General features: G+C 29.5%; 4 protein-coding genes and 1 non-coding gene across 8 annotated transcripts; 1 reads left to right on the forward strand and 4 right to left on the reverse strand.

Annotated features, from left to right (window-relative positions):
- Positions 1 to 58: 58 nt before the first annotated feature.
- On the reverse strand, positions 59 to 2,295 carry LOC126851541 (translation initiation factor eIF-2B subunit epsilon). Its single transcript, XM_050595626.1, has 2 exons — positions 1,419 to 2,295; positions 59 to 1,292 (listed from the first exon to the last, which is right to left on the reverse strand). The coding sequence occupies exons 1-2, from the start codon at positions 2,106 to 2,108 to the stop codon at positions 63 to 65; spliced, it is 1,920 nt and encodes a 639-aa protein (XP_050451583.1). The 5' UTR covers positions 2,109 to 2,295; the 3' UTR covers positions 59 to 62.
- Positions 2,296 to 2,710: 415 nt separating this feature from the next.
- Positions 2,711 to 2,830, reverse strand: LOC126851822 (5S ribosomal RNA). Its single transcript, XR_007687737.1, has one exon. It is a non-coding gene; the product is annotated as a 5S ribosomal RNA (ribosomal RNA).
- A 1,347-nt stretch (positions 2,831 to 4,177) lies between these two features.
- On the reverse strand, positions 4,178 to 7,518 carry LOC126851558 (ester hydrolase C11orf54 homolog). The gene is made up of 7 exons (XM_050595648.1): positions 7,401 to 7,518; positions 6,316 to 6,979; positions 6,131 to 6,229; positions 5,873 to 6,045; positions 5,368 to 5,632; positions 5,054 to 5,250; positions 4,178 to 4,781 (listed from the first exon to the last, which is right to left on the reverse strand). Exons 2-7 carry the CDS (start codon positions 6,941 to 6,943, stop codon positions 4,623 to 4,625), a joined length of 1,521 nt encoding a protein of 506 aa, XP_050451605.1. The 5' UTR covers positions 6,944 to 6,979; positions 7,401 to 7,518; the 3' UTR covers positions 4,178 to 4,622.
- Positions 7,519 to 8,577: 1,059 nt separating this feature from the next.
- On the forward strand, positions 8,578 to 12,985 carry LOC126851547 (uncharacterized). 2 transcript variants are annotated; one of them, XM_050595633.1, is made up of 8 exons: positions 8,589 to 8,987; positions 9,061 to 9,468; positions 9,571 to 9,747; positions 10,894 to 11,228; positions 11,379 to 11,525; positions 11,813 to 12,061; positions 12,133 to 12,404; positions 12,494 to 12,985. In XM_050595633.1, the coding sequence occupies exons 2-8, from the start codon at positions 9,211 to 9,213 to the stop codon at positions 12,814 to 12,816; spliced, it is 1,761 nt and encodes a 586-aa protein (XP_050451590.1). In that variant the 5' UTR covers positions 8,589 to 8,987; positions 9,061 to 9,210; the 3' UTR covers positions 12,817 to 12,985. The 2 variants fall into 2 exon arrangements, with proteins under 2 accessions (XP_050451591.1, XP_050451590.1); XM_050595634.1 differs by having other exon boundaries at positions 8,578 to 9,468; positions 12,133 to 12,433; positions 12,494 to 12,629.
- LOC126851588 (glutaredoxin-related protein 5, mitochondrial) lies at positions 12,526 to 14,967 on the reverse strand. 3 transcript variants are annotated; one of them, XM_050595705.1, is made up of 4 exons: positions 14,132 to 14,327; positions 13,482 to 13,623; positions 12,983 to 13,193; positions 12,526 to 12,661 (listed from the first exon to the last, which is right to left on the reverse strand). In XM_050595705.1, the coding sequence occupies exons 1-3, from the start codon at positions 14,210 to 14,212 to the stop codon at positions 12,997 to 12,999; spliced, it is 420 nt and encodes a 139-aa protein (XP_050451662.1). In that variant the 5' UTR covers positions 14,213 to 14,327; the 3' UTR covers positions 12,526 to 12,661; positions 12,983 to 12,996. The 3 variants fall into 3 exon arrangements, with proteins under 3 accessions (XP_050451662.1, XP_050451663.1, XP_050451661.1); XM_050595706.1 differs by lacking the exons at positions 12,526 to 12,661; positions 14,132 to 14,327 and adding an exon at positions 14,762 to 14,967 and having other exon boundaries at positions 12,955 to 13,193; XM_050595704.1 differs by lacking the exon at positions 12,526 to 12,661 and having other exon boundaries at positions 12,955 to 13,193.
- Positions 14,968 to 15,320: the final 353 nt, after the last annotated feature.

The following is a 15,320-nucleotide window of genomic DNA, read 5'->3' on the forward strand; positions in this document are numbered from 1 at the left end:
CTTATATTCATAGACATATAGTTATTTTATTTTACAATAGGCGATCTTTAGATAGAATATCTTTAATCGCTATCGCTTTCAGTAGAATCTTCCTCCGCCTCTCGTAACCATTTGATGAATGGCTGGACGGCATTTCTTACTTTGCTATGAAGCACATCTGCATCCTCGTTAGTAGATTCATACCATTCTAAAATCTTCTCTTCCGACAGTATATCACGATCGTAAAACTGATGCAACAGGTGTTGCGTATACGGCAGTAACTCGTCAGTCGTACTAGCAATGTCCTCTATAGCACGCAAACAATCATCTTGCGCGTCTTCATTTTTAACGTAATTCAATATAATAGAATTGAAATAAGTAATGATAGCTTTCAGATTCTTTTGATAGTTCTGACTAGTAACGAGAGTTTTCGTTTCGGCATGATAATGTAAAGGTAGACTGAGAATCGCTTTAATAACATTGTACGTCACTTCGCGGATTGTGACGTTATACGCGTATCTCGACGAGTTTATTTCTAGAATCAAATTCTCGCAATTGAGCTTATCCTGATAACCACGTAACAGACTATCGATAACCTCGGACAAGAACATATTCATATCATCTGGAATCGGTGAATCGCGCTCGCAATCCTCTTCGCTGCTAGATGATTCTGTAGAGTAGTCATCACATTCGGCTACTTTGATGTTCTTAAAATACAAAAATTTATCATCAACATCGAGTTCTAACATTTTAGTTTTAGACACGCCGGAGGGCAGAGACTCAACAATTATATCGATATATTGACTACGAGCAGCGACATCAATTCCAGGACACAATATACATCCATCTATTTGACTACCGTACCTGATGATACAATTCGGAAACAAGATACTATTCACAATAGTGCAATTATCTTTGATTCTAACATTTGAAAAGATATAGGAATTACATATATTAGCATTACTACCTATAATGCAATGGTCTGCAATTACAGATCTTGCAACTTTAGTATTAATTCCTAATGTACTGTTAAGTCCAAGAATACAATCCTTTTCCAGTATGCAACCCTTAGCAAGGGCAGTTTCGTGTTTGTATGTGCTTTGTGGCATATATATAAAATTCTTCAAAGAGGGAAAAGCATCTGCCACCAGAGGAAAACTGTGTCTACGTAAGATATCTCGAGTAAGCATATGGTAAGCCTTCCATGATGTAATTGGCAAGGCATAATCTTCTACAGCTAACTGCTGCCAATAAATTCTCGAGTCCAATATCTCCTCATTCATTAATACCCCTCGTATAAAATCATCCATAGTCTAAAAAGAATATTTCAATAGTAAATTAAATTAGTTTTATTATTAATATATATATATTAGCTATAGCAGAATATAAAGATACAAAATCTAATATTTATATACAAGAAAATAATTCAGTTTAATTACCTGAAAGTCAAAATTATCGGCAAAGAGTGGCAAAACAGACGGTGAACACAAATAAATATGAGTATCTAAGTAGCATGTATTGAGCTCTATTTCATTATGCTCAAGGAACCAGTTAAGTTCCAGCTTCACTTTCTTCTCACTGTTCTTCAATTTTGCATAATACAGCATTTTATTACTACTTTTATCCGATACAACCAGAGAGGCTTCTTCACTCATATAAGAATCCTTTGTTGAACCAAAATTTCGTAATACCATAGTCATAGTAGCGCCTTTGTCTTTCTCGACTTTCAAGCAATGAGCATTGAGCAGAGTTTTAAGATCCGTATTAACAAATGTGTTTCCACGAATCAATATAAAGTACCCTCTGATCCAACCCTTTGTATCAATATCTCGCAAGGCATCTCCGAGAGAGCTACATCCATCGGAAATGATCAGAGAGATTGTAGTTCCTTTATAATTCTTTACCTTTACATAATTCTTAAGTAGATCAATGTGACTGCTACAGTAGAGGAATACTTCTTGTATTCTCGACTTTATCAATGTTTCGAGCATGTAATCAAAAAGCGGTACATTTATCACCGGCATCAAGATGCTCGGAAATATATTTTGCGAGGGAGTCAAGCTTGTTGTAAAATCATCTGCAAGAATAACAGCTTGCAAAACATCCTTTTTACACATTTTTGAAGTCATTGCCTTGCCGTATTTAAAATTTATACGGATATATATGTTGATTATTCGTCGCGATAATAAAACGGTATTACAAACACGTGAGAAATAACATGTATACGAAATATTTTTCACAACAGGATAACACAGGATAACAAACTGTCTTTTGAAAATGTGGAGCTAATAATGCCAATATTGCTAGTTTTAGCCAGTGCCGCCATCTGCTCTCAGATATGAGCATAGACATAGAAATTATATACTACTCCATGCATAGATATTTCTGAGTACAGGGAGATAACATCACGCAATTGGCTATTGAATAGAGAATTTTTAAAGTCCAAAAATGTTTCTACTTCTCATGCTCTGATTGGTCAATCCGCAATCGTAATCCCAATCGCAATCGAGCCCGCAACCCACAGTACAATACGGCTTTAATTGTAATTTGTAAGAGATCTAAAATTAAGAACCAATCACTAATGCAATCCCGATTGCTATCTAATCGTTGAATATGCTCAATCTCTACATAAATAAAATAAATTTTATAATAACAATAATTTAAGCATATATTTGAAAAGAAATATATCGACATTTTAATAAGATTTAAATTAGCAAAAAAAAAGATAAAGTGCCAACGGTACATGGTGTTCCCAAGCGGTCACCCATCCAAGTACTGACCATGCCCAACGTTGCTTAACTTCAGTGATCGGACGAGAACTGGTGCTTTGCAACGTGGTATGACTGTTGACGATAATAATATTTCCAATTACTATAGATATGTGAAATTAAAAATTTCAAGAGAGTTATTGATAAAATAGATTTTATCATTATAATAATTTTTAAATATGTAATTGAAAAAAAATATCAATTAATAAGATTTAATTAACAAAAAAAAAGATAGAGTGCCAATATTATATAATATAATAACATTTTTGGAAAATTCCAAAACGTTCTCGTGTCTCGTGATTCGACTTCTATTCTTCCACGCATAATATGCAAACTTTGAGACGTAATGGAATTTGTATGACAGAGTGTTGGCCGACAGTAATTTTCTGCGTAATAATACACGTTCAATTTATGTTAATTTAATTTCTACAATACTATAAAAAATATTTTATTTTTCTTGATAAAATTGTAGAAATGTTATATGACAATTTTTCTATGTTGCCATTATTAATGTAAAAAGATAAATTGGCTCTTTACACATAAATAACATTTTTTATATTGCTCTTGTATTAATTTTTTATTGTAATATTTCTTACAATTTATATAATACAATTAATAATATTTACTTATATAATATATTTACAATATTCTATTAATACAAAATATGAGATTCGCGCATTTCGATATAATTGATATAAATGACATTTACTTTTATCATCTACAATATTTTTTATTTTAAGTACATTTTATAACATAATGGAATAAAAAATGTGAACCTAGATGTATAATATATATACTGCGCAAAGTATATATACATATAATTTTTTGTAAAATTATTTTTTTTCATAAAAAAATTTAGCTTTTTAGTAAGTTAATTTTTATAATTCATTGTTTTGTAAAATAATTACTCTTTCCATAACAATGCTAAATTTATAAAAAACTTATGAAATATATATGTTTCACAAACTTATAAATTGTATATAATTTCACTCTAAAAATATTGAAAGTTATATTATTATAGTGACCATATTTCAACTATACAATTTTTCAAAAATATTATTTCATTATTATAGTCCATATATATGTATGTATGTACGATATTATTAATTACGAATATTATTATGAAATATTCCGACAGAGATTAAAAATGATTTCCTCCAAAATAAAATTTAAAAAAATAACAGCATAAGCAAATATAAGAAAAGATCATTGAATATGACTAATAATAGGTTAATATAATTTTGTTAGATTATATAAATACATTTTAAATTTACAAATTGGCAAAAATGTAAATTATAATAAAAATGTAATAAATTTATATAATTAAAAATATTTGCATATGTATTTTTTTAACTGGAAATATGAAACTAAAATAATATTGATGAATTGCAATAGTTTTACAAAATTAAAATTGAACGTTCTGCAGTAGATATAGTTCTATATTTGTTTATGCCATCTAATTCGGACAGTCGTATTTATCTATAAATAAATACTTATGTGTATATATATTTTTTATGTTAGTTATTGTAAAAGAATCGAATAAATCGTTTTATTTGCAGAAAATGTAAAAGAAAAAGTTTATAGAAAAATATCATCAAATTTTTTAATTTTTAATTTCCTTTTTATTTCCTTTTATCTGATATTTTTCTTTGTCGTTAATCAAAACAGAAACGTAGACGTTATTTAAACTACGTTATTTAATCAGTATATTAAAATATTAATAAGTGTTACGATTTTTTAGATTCTAAAATAGAAGAGATTATCCTTGTGCAAATCAGGGATTTACGTAAGATATCTTCATTACAAATACTTTATGAAAACATATCTCGTGTGAATTTCTCACTTAGCGCTTTAATAAAAAGAATTGATTTTATATCAAAAATGAAAATGTTTGTCACTTTTAAAAATATATTCTTTCGCTATATTGAAATAACAAATGTACTCTATCTCATCCGGTGTGATATCCTTGCAAAACTCTCCGACTGCTTCAGAATTTGAAAAAGTGTTAAACCTATAACGGGTCCCTATTACCCGCTGCAAAATATAAAGCTTATGATATATGAATGTTTCGTGATATATCGGCGTTGAAAATAAAGTATTGTTATCAATAATGTTACAATGATCAAGCTAACAAGCATATAAAATTTTGAAATAAATTATAATATATTATGTATATAAATGCAGATTCATTACAAAAAAAATAAAAAAGAAACTAAATTTGTATTTTAATGACAATCCATTTAAAAGTAAAGAAAAGCAGTGATTTAAAAAGTAATGCCTGCTTGTACACTTAACAAGTAACTTACACTTCCGTCAGAGTTCTGTCTTCTGAAAGATGGAAAGTTGATTAATGTACCCACAGTTATTAGATCCATGCAATTCAGTTCATGTAACTTTAACCATCTGGTAACTTGCATATTCGGAATAAACCATTCTGGATCTTTTTCTGGTGTGATATATAATATCGTTCGTCCTCCATTTATTGTGATTATGCCACCTAAACCTAAAATATTGGGTATGAAAAATTTATTCATTTATAGACATATTATTTTTGTGAATCAATTTTATTACTTTTCTCTTAGAAGAATCAAATTATACTCCTATATAAATAATTTCTTACCGATTTCATATGGACAACAAAAATACAGAGAACTCTGTATTAACGACAGGAATTCATAAAGGGTTTTACGTCCTTTAACACGCATTTTGATCACCATTCCTGGTTTACCTTCACTGAAATAGAAGTTGCCCAACACACATTTCATTTGATTGGGATCGTTGATAATTTGCGATATTTTCTGTCCAGTATCAGCATTCTCATAAACGATACTACCATTATTAATAACATTTGTCGAATTTGCCGAGAGTATGGCATTTATAATAAGCTATAACCAAAACGGCGTTTTTATAAATAAAGAGAAAAAAAAGACAAATATGGAATTAAAATAAATAGAAGCGCTACTAAAATTAGTAATAAATAATAAATTGATACACTAATAAATTGATATAATTAAAATGAAACAAATGTAGTAAAAAAATAGTAAGAATAAAGCAATAATCAACTTGCACATTTTTATTTGAAGCCAATATGTTTCTTTGTGTGTAAAAATATCGATAATACATACATGACCGTTGTAAGGCATAAATGGTTTCGCGGCAAAACCAGATCCAACAACAAAGAAGTCGTAGTAATAGCTTGATAATATAGATTGAATATCGAATATGAGATTTGTCTGCGGAATTGAAATAAAATTACCTACATCACCCATTTGCAAAATTCCCGTGTTGCCGGACAGTCCTATTAAAATGTAAATTTTATATTGTGTAAATGTATTGCATTTGAAACATGAAAAACCAGCAATGTTTGTTATTATATTTCTTACCAGCAGCGGCAAAACCATATGGTGGTTTAGTTAGACAAGGACAGCTAACCACCGCAATTTCGAATTCGTCGAAAAATTGGTGCAATGCATTGTACAGAACTACATTATGTATAATATAGTTGTTAATATAACAGATGCGTAAAGTATCATCTACCTAAATCAAGTAATAAATTTTATATACGTACTATTTTTTATATGTTCAAGAGTAGGTGCAAATAACAACATGTGTAATGATGGTTTATTATCTTCATTTTCATTATTTTCTGCAAAAATATTATCGTCTGGTGTAGTATATACTTGGAAATGATTAAATCCTTTAAAGACATCGTTCGGTATAATATCATCACCATTTTCGCGATTAATATTTCCTCTAAAGGCGTCATCGTTCGGTATAATATCATCACCATTTTCGCGATTAATATTTCCTCTAAAGGCGTCATCGTTCGGTATAATATCATCACCATTTTCGCGATTAATATTTCCTCTAAAGGCGTCACCGTTCGGTATAATATCATCACCATTTTCGCGATTAATATTTCGTCTACAGGCGTCACCGTTCGGTATAATATCATCACCATTTTCGCGATTAATATTTCCTCTAAAGGCGTCACCGTTCGGTATAATATCATCACCATTAATATTTTCTCTAAAGGCATTCAGTATAGCAATAGCTAACTCTTCAATTCCTCTAAAGGCATGACCGTTTTCTACAACATCATCTAGATTTTCAAGATTAATAATGTCCATAAAGTCCTCATCGTTTGCCATATCAACTTTAGGAAGATCATTTTCTTTGAGAATAACGGGTCCCATAATGTTCGATTTGACATAAACGATGTTATTATATAACTATAAAAATTATTAGCAAATTTAATACAAAATAAAGTATCTAACAGAAAATATGTTTTAAAAAATAGAGGAAATATTATATTAATATTATATTATAATATACATTAAGAACAAAATTGTATATTATTTTAATGAAGAAATTTGACAAAAAAAAAAAATTCGCTTATTAGAATAGCTAGAATAGCTTTTTTATTAAAATTTTTTTTTTGTTTTATAGAATAAATATGATATTAGATTAATCAATTCTTTGCATTATTTTGTATACATATTAAAATAAAATTGTTGAACGATTAATAATATATAAGAAATATTCTATAATCATATATCGAACATGCATGCTAATGCGAACATAACATAATGCATATAACATACTTCTAAATAAATACATATATATATATGTACATATATATTTCAAACTTACGTTGCAAAATTTATTATAATTATTCGGTTATTAATTATTATTAAAAGTACGTTTCTTCTGTTATAGGTCGCCAATAAGAATAATCACACACAGTATTTGAGCGAGAACTGTTTTCTTAAATGTAACACAAATAGAAAGAGGATAAACAAAATATAATACTACAGATCACGAGGCAATGATAACAAACCAATGTAAATAACCATTAAATAAGATTGTGAATAAATTTCAAATTCACCAATTTAGAAAAAGTTTTTATAAATTAATTCTTTAAATAAAAAGAAATTAAATTTATAAAAATTATTTAATTATATAATTATATAATAAATAATAATAAATAATTTTAAAATATTATAAATAACATTATATATATTTATATATTTAAAATATGCTATAAATTTTATTTCAAAAATTAACAAAAATTATATATATGTATTATATTATATTATCAGATATATAATATTACATTCAAAATACTGTCAGTATCAAATTATTCGCATTATTTGATGTTTGGATAAATATATGTAGCAATTACATAAATCAATTAATAATCAATTAATAAAACAATAACGAAATGAACTTGTAATTAATTCCGTGTTAGAAGAAAAATAAAACTGTATTTTTTCGTCAAGTCTTTGATCATCATGTGACAAAGTCACATGACATACAGAGCAATCGTGACATATATTGTCATCTGTTTATTAAATATATTCAGTTAATTCTTTCTTTCTAGTGTAATAGAGCGAGAAAAAACACTTGTCTCTTTTTGCTTTTTGAAAATTGCATATTTTCTATTCATAGGTTGTTCTGCTTTAATATCGTTGACATGACAAAACGTTAGTCAAAAATATGTCATTATATAATGACAAAAAAATATTCAAAATACGTATGTATATCAATGCACAGATCATTTTTATGCGCAATTTAATTTTCTTTTAATCCTTTGTATCACTTCTTATCTTCTACTCTTCTTATCTTTTAAAATATACACATATTCAGTAGAATAATACATATGTACAAGACTGTTTGCATACGAAGAACGCTAAATGTTATTATATTTTATGTAAACATGGTGATATGCACAACTGTAACAACTTTAGATAACTTTGCAGCTGTCCTAATTCATAATCTTTGACGCTCAATTTTAATTATACGTAATAAACGGAACTTCTCTCATTGCGATAATATTTAAACTGTTTAAGTCTTTTACGTCTAAAATATGTGTGTCCTCTTTTTTATTTTCAATTATATACATATAACTTGTTAATATTTTTTTATTTTTCAAACACAGTACTGTCTGTGATTCTAAATGCTTGCCTTTACTATGCGCTAATTTTGTCGTCTCCATCTTAATCACAAATATTTTAATCAGTCAAGGTGTTTTAATCAGATGAGATATATATTTATAATACTTCGAAACTAATAATGGAGATGCCAATTCAGTTTTCAATAAAATTCTGTTCCAATGTTAACTTTTAAACGTAGCTCATCAATGCTGCACATTGTCTACAATTAATTTGACAGAGCTCAGATAGCAAATTGTCCTTGACGTTATTATGATGTTGCATTACAATATTGTTAGCAAAAATGGTATATGATAGCAATTTGATAAATCATATTAATCAACATGGCAGCAATTGATAAATCTTATTTGATTTTCTAGGAGTGTAGCGCTACATACATATAACACAAAATAGTGCGGACACCACACAAGTAATATATATAAATGTAGCATATTAACACTAAGTTTAGAGTCTTAATCACTTCTGCATAGCGTGTTATAATCGCAAACGTTTGTCTTGTATTTCAAAAAATGACAATTCTACGATTTTCGATTTTCGTGCGGACATATCTGAATCGGCTCATCGGAAAATATGCCGTCAGTGCATCGCCAAAAATTTGCCTCGAAAATTTGATAAAACGTCGAAACTACGCGACCGCGATCGAGTTAAAAGTGGATTCTCAGAATGTAGTGAGCAGTGGATTGCCCGATATAAGTGGTTTCGAAAATGTTTATTTACACGACTTCATTTGGGAGAAGATGGAGAGATGGTCGAATCATACTGCTCTGGTATGTGATTAAAGTGTAACAATATAAAATTGTAAAAAATAGCAATGTTGATTGCATCCCAAAGTAATAAAAAATATATTAAAATAAAAATTATAATTCCAGATTTGTTTTGATACTGGTAGATCATATACATATAGTCAAATGAGAAAGGCATGCGGCAGACTGGCAACGAATTTGAGAAAAAGCAAACTTCTACAAGGAGATACCATCGCCGTTCTTTTGCCAAATATTCCAGAATTTGCCATCATACTACTAGCGGCAAACGAAGCCGGTTTACGCGTAAGATTAAATTATATTGTTTAAAAACGCATCCACATTATATAGAAATCGTCCATAGTACATAAATAAGAAACCGTCTTCTCTGCCTCATTGAAATTGAGAGAACACGTCAGTTTATTTAGAAAATGCAATATTATCGAAAAAAAAATTCAGAATCTAAATCAATTCATATTTTGTAAAAAATAAAATTGTTTTTATTAATTTCATAGTTTTCTAAAAAAAAAATCACTTTAAATATGAAAAAATATATGCCTATTTCATTGTGTATGACATTTATGTAAATAAATTTGATTATAAATTTATTTAAAGCAAATACAGCTTTAAAATTTATTTATATATGATGTGCATATTTTGCATATCATACAAATTGGACTTCTGCATATTTTAATACATACGCATGAATATACATATATACATATGAATATACATATTAATATATGATATAATGCTAACATATTTTTTCAACATTAATTGGCAATATTTGTTAGAATCGCAATATTTTTTACCCAAAATATTATGATAAATAAAAAAAAAACTGAGGTGTTAGTATAATATGACTTAAAATAAATGGGATGACAAAAATAATTTCTATTTTTAAACAATTTTTATTTTAATCTATCTTCATATATTCATAGTCTTTTAATATTATATATTAGCTTGTATATATAATATTATACATTATATTGCGACTAACAGAAGTTGAAATAGCTATTCTAACTTGCAAACTTCTTTTCTCGACAATTCTATGCAATTATTTAAATATTTTTAATATCCTTTGCTTATCTTTTTCATGCAAAATTATTTTCTTTGTTGACTGTATTATCATTTGTCAAGTAACTTATATTTTAATATAAATTGATTAGAATATCTTTAAAAAATTCAAAAGATACGATAAACATTATATAGATGTTGCGTGACAAGAATCTGTTCAAGATAAAAAAATAAGCATAAGTAAAAAAATTATCGCAAATGCTAATTGTGTAACAAGAATTAACATTACAATTTTTGCTTGCGTAGCGCATGATGAATATTAAAAAAGTATAATTTAAGAAGATATTCATTAAAACTTTGAAAAATATATCATGCGCTACGCAAGTGGAATTGTGATTGTCACATAAAGAATTTTCCTCTTTCTTTTTTTTTAAGACAACGCTAATTAATCCTGCATATACAATATTCGAGATAAAAAAGCAAATAGAAAATGCGGATGCTCAGGCGATTTTCACATTTCCGGCCAAATATGCTGATGTCAACACAAGTATAGAGAACAATTCCAAGATAAAATTACCTATCGTTATCGTAAACGATGGCAGTGATACTGCCTCAATCGCGAAAACCATCAAATTCGACGATCTCATACGCGATGACATCGAAGAATTTTCAGTCGGGCACAAAATCAACGTCAATTATGAAGATACGGTACTCATGCCTTATTCCAGCGGTACAACTGGTATGCCCAAAAATATTGAGACGAGCCATAGGTGCGCGCAATCTGATAATGTATTAAATATTTAAATTAAATTGTAAGAAACGCATAAATGTATACGAAAATGTGTGGAATGTATTAAAAAATTTATCTTTAGCTATATTATTATATGATCCTGTAATACAAACGTATATCAATGTTGTAGAAATATTGTGGCAAATATTCTTCAAGCTTCGTTTCCGAGAATCTTCACCGGAATGGAAGCAACTGAACATCATCAGGATATTGTACCACTAATATTACCAATGTATCACGCTTACGGATTAGTAGGCATTATGTATCGCTATTTGCGGTATGTGTTAATATATATCACACAATTTATTCACACATTTAATAATAGTGTATTAACATCTAAATATATTGATTGGTATTTGTTCAATTTAAATGTAAGTATTTGGTTTTAACTTTTCTCGATTGTGTCTTTTAAAGTATCAATTTTACGATAGCACTTAAAAAAAAACAAAATTTATTATATGTAACAATGTACCCAAGCAGAATAGAAAATCACAATAATATCAAATGACATCAAAATGATACCAAAATAATATTATTGTGATTTGCTGTTCTGCTCGAATACAGGATAGGTGCTAAACTTGTATGCATGCCGCAATTTTCCATGAATAAATTCATAAAATTGTTAGAAGATTATCGATGCACGGCATTATATCTAGTACCACCGATTGTACAAATGATGGCACACGATGAACGGATAACGTTGCGTCACGTTGCGTCTGTAAAGATAATATTATCAGGAGCTGCGCCCCTCGGAGAAGAATCTATCGCCAAGTTTCGAAGTCGTGTTAGTGATTATACAATTTTCGTCCAAGGGTAAGAAATCAAAAAAAGTTATAAAAGAATACGTTTATGCAACAATAGTAAAACTTGTAAATTGCGTGCAGATACGGCGCGTCAGAATTATCGGCGGTTGCTGCAATAAGTGCAAGCGCACCACCGGCATCATGCGGTTATTTGGTTCCAAACACACAGATGAGAATTGTAGGCACGCGACAGGATAATCTCGGCAGAAATTTAATTCCGCACGAAGTGGGAGAGATATACATACGAGGTCCGCAAGTAATGAAAGGATATTATAAAAATCCCCAGGCTACGGCGGATACTATGGATGGAGATTGGTATAAGACTGGTGATCTAGGATATTACACCGAACATGGTAAAAGATTATTCGGAAACTTTTAAAAGGTGTAAGACTTGACATTTATATTTTAAAATATGCTAATCGAATTATATCGTTTGTCGCAGGTCTGTACGTGCAAGGACGATTAAAGGAGATAATAAAGGTAAAAGGATTTCAAGTTGCGCCCACCGAACTAGAAGAAGTAATTCGCGGTCATGACAAAATACAAGATGTCGCTGTCCTTGGTGTCGCACACGATAAGTACGGCGAAATTCCAAAAGCCTTTGTGGTTCCTAAGAAGGGAGTAAGAATTAGCGAAAACGAACTCAAAGAATATGTAGCTAGACATGTAGCCAAATTTAAGCAATTGGGATATGTACAAATCGTAGAAAGTATACCAAAAACTGCATCTGGAAAGATTCTTCGAAGAGAGCTTAAAAAGTTGTAACACACTCTTTAAATATCAAGTTTCAAACTAAAAGCAAGGAATTTATCGACAAACGCTTAATAAACATCGATTCATATGTCTATTTACATTAAGACTAACACTAACAAAAATTATTTATTATAACAAAAACTGGCCAAATAAAAGATTCAGTCATTTATTTACATACTAATTAAGTTTAATTTATTCTTTAGATTTCTTCACTTCACTTTGAGTCGATTCTTCATTTTCCATGAGAGTGCTTGTAATTCCAGCTTTCTTTAATTCCTCAATAAGCTCACCATTTTTGTGCATTTCTAACAATATGTCACAACCGCCCACAAAGTCACCATTTATATATACCTGAGGTATTGTGGGCCAATTGGAAAAATCTTTTATACCTAAATAAATAATAACAATTTAGAACACATTTAAAAGCGATAGATTAGTAATAATACTAATAATATTTAAAAAAGTGTTTTATTTATGTATAAAAATTTATAAAAATTTATAAGAATTAGACAAATTTTTAATATTTTTAATTATGTTAACTATTTTTAAAAAAATATATTTTCTTATAACGTGTTTTTTTTAATAATAAAAAATATATAATCTTCTTCTAAAACATTATTATATGAATGTAAAAACAATATATACTTGATGCACAATAGTAAATACTTGTAATTTACCTTGTCTCAGTTCTTCATCTTTAAGAACATCATGAGCTTCATAAGTAACACCATGCATTCGTAATATTTGAACCACAGCGTTGCTAAAGCCACATCTTGGTTCTTCTGGTATGCCTTTCATAAAGACGACTACTTTATTTTTCTGCAAAAAATAATTTGCATACAATAACAAATATTGTACATAAGTAATATTAAGACTCAGTTGCATCAAAGTAAGATTTAGAGCTTTTGGCTTTTAGCAATAATAAATGTTATTTAACTTTTGGCTTTAGGCTTTAGACTATAAGTTAATCAACGATTAAATTATAATTTAAAATCTAAAGCCAAAAGCTAAATAACATTCATTATTGCCAAAAGACAAAAATTTTAAGTCTCACTTGAAGCCAAAATAACATCAGTGCAATTTGACCTAAGTTTATCAACCTAAGTTTATTAATAGATAATAGAAAATAGAGTCTCTTTCGACAATAATCCTGTTTAATGTTTCATTATAGTACTTAAACTATAAAAAATTTTTATTTATATTTTTTAGAGATATAAATTGACTTACTAAAATGCTTCATTATTCCTGCATAAAATATCATATATTTTACAAGCCAAAAATATCTTACATAATAAATGGAGAAAAAAAATATATCAATCGCACTTACTTTAACAAGGTTGCCGATCTCATCAAGCTTCGTGCTAAAATTTCTGACAATGAACGAACACCTCGCTCCAAAACGAAACATGTTTTAATTTATATTACAAAAAAATACAATTTAAATACGATGAATTCAAATTTTTCGTTTACGTAGCCTAAAGAGGTTATGTGCACATCGCCCTGTCAGCCAGCTGTCTCGTATTTACACGCGATTCTAAAGCGGTGTTTAGCGCCATCATGCGATGTCACCATAAGTTTCGTAGCCGAAATTTTCCCGCAAATTTAAAAAAAAAAACGTTTCTACGAAATAGAAATGTGTAACGTGTACGCCATGACACAATATTACGAAAAACGTACTTTTATCATTTTTCTTTGCAGAAAAAGAAATGTGATACTGTAACACACATATATATTTACCAAAATTAAATATCGTATTCAATATTAAATCTCTCTGCCAGCAACGGGCTGTTAAAGTGACTATCATTCAGGAACGAAATATAAAAGTCCGTTACTCAATTCGGAGATAGAATCAATAAGTTATGAAATTAGAAACAATTATGAAATTATGATGCATCGTCGCAAAATATGTGACCAATTTACGACAGAATATTAACTATATTACAAATTAATTACTCACCAACCGTTGCACTGGCGTCGATCGCGTTCGCCGCCGCTTCAGAAACAGCATCCTCACTCGCAATTACTCGATAACGAAAAAACGCAATTAATATTAACGCGATAATACGACGATTTATAATTTTGTTGTATATACGACACTCGCAAACACTCGGCGATATATTTTCCATCGATAAATAATCGCAACAAAGAAGACGCACGTCACTTCTCTGCCGCGGATGCTCGTCGAATGCTCGCTGCAAAATATATTAAGTATACAATTCGCGCGCCATCGAGTCAGCCAATCACAGTCGGTTTACGATTACTGCGTGAGGTCGGCCAATCACGGCGCATGTTTTATAATCTTGAGATATTCAAACTCGACAAACTCCAAGTTCAGTAAATTACGCGCTTTACCCGCTCTCGGATCCGCGGTCGCGTCGATTGCTCGGATTAAGTGATTTTGGCAAGCTATTCGCCACTTTTCTCCGATTAGATAGTGTTACTTGCGATATAGAATGAGGGGAAAAGTCGGAATCGAGCGGAGTTAAGTCCCGAGCGACGGGAATGCGATCGATCCT

The sequence above is a fragment of the Cataglyphis hispanica genome, chromosome 8, assembly GCF_021464435.1.
Source record: "Cataglyphis hispanica isolate Lineage 1 chromosome 8, ULB_Chis1_1.0, whole genome shotgun sequence".
In the NCBI taxonomy this organism is placed as follows: domain Eukaryota; kingdom Metazoa; phylum Arthropoda; class Insecta; order Hymenoptera; family Formicidae; genus Cataglyphis; species Cataglyphis hispanica.

What these genes read in the sequence shown, in the direction of transcription:
- LOC126851541 (XM_050595626.1), bottom strand. Translation starts at nt 2,108, where the DNA reads ATGACTTCAAAAATGTGTAAAAAGGATGTTTTGCAAGCTGTTATTCTT. An exon ending in CCGATAATTTTGACTTTCAG is followed by an intron (nt 1,293 to 1,418) that starts GTAATTAAACTG and finishes TATTCTTTTTAG; the next exon opens with ACTATGGATGATTTTATACG.
- LOC126851558 (XM_050595648.1), bottom strand. Translation starts at nt 6,943, where the DNA reads ATGGGACCCGTTATTCTCAAAGAAAATGATCTTCCTAAAGTTGATATG. An exon ending in TCTTGAACATATAAAAAATA is followed by an intron (nt 6,230 to 6,315) that starts GTACGTATATAA and finishes TACATAATGTAG; the next exon opens with TTCTGTACAATGCATTGCAC. An exon ending in TTATGCCTTACAACGGTCAT is followed by an intron (nt 5,633 to 5,872) that starts GTATGTATTATC and finishes TTTTGGTTATAG; the next exon opens with CTTATTATAAATGCCATACT.
- LOC126851547 (XM_050595633.1), top strand. Translation starts at nt 9,211, where the DNA reads ATGACAATTCTACGATTTTCGATTTTCGTGCGGACATATCTGAATCGG. An exon ending in GGTCGAATCATACTGCTCTG is followed by an intron (nt 9,469 to 9,570) that starts GTATGTGATTAA and finishes TTATAATTCCAG; the next exon opens with ATTTGTTTTGATACTGGTAG. An exon ending in TATACAATTTTCGTCCAAGG is followed by an intron (nt 12,062 to 12,132) that starts GTAAGAAATCAA and finishes AATTGCGTGCAG; the next exon opens with ATACGGCGCGTCAGAATTAT.
- LOC126851588 (XM_050595705.1), bottom strand. Translation starts at nt 14,212, where the DNA reads ATGTTTCGTTTTGGAGCGAGGTGTTCGTTCATTGTCAGAAATTTTAGC. An exon ending in AGATCGGCAACCTTGTTAAA is followed by an intron (nt 13,624 to 14,131) that starts GTAAGTGCGATT and finishes TATTTTTTGCAG; the next exon opens with AAAAATAAAGTAGTCGTCTT. An exon ending in AGATGAAGAACTGAGACAAG is followed by an intron (nt 13,194 to 13,481) that starts GTAAATTACAAG and finishes TTATTTATTTAG; the next exon opens with GTATAAAAGATTTTTCCAAT.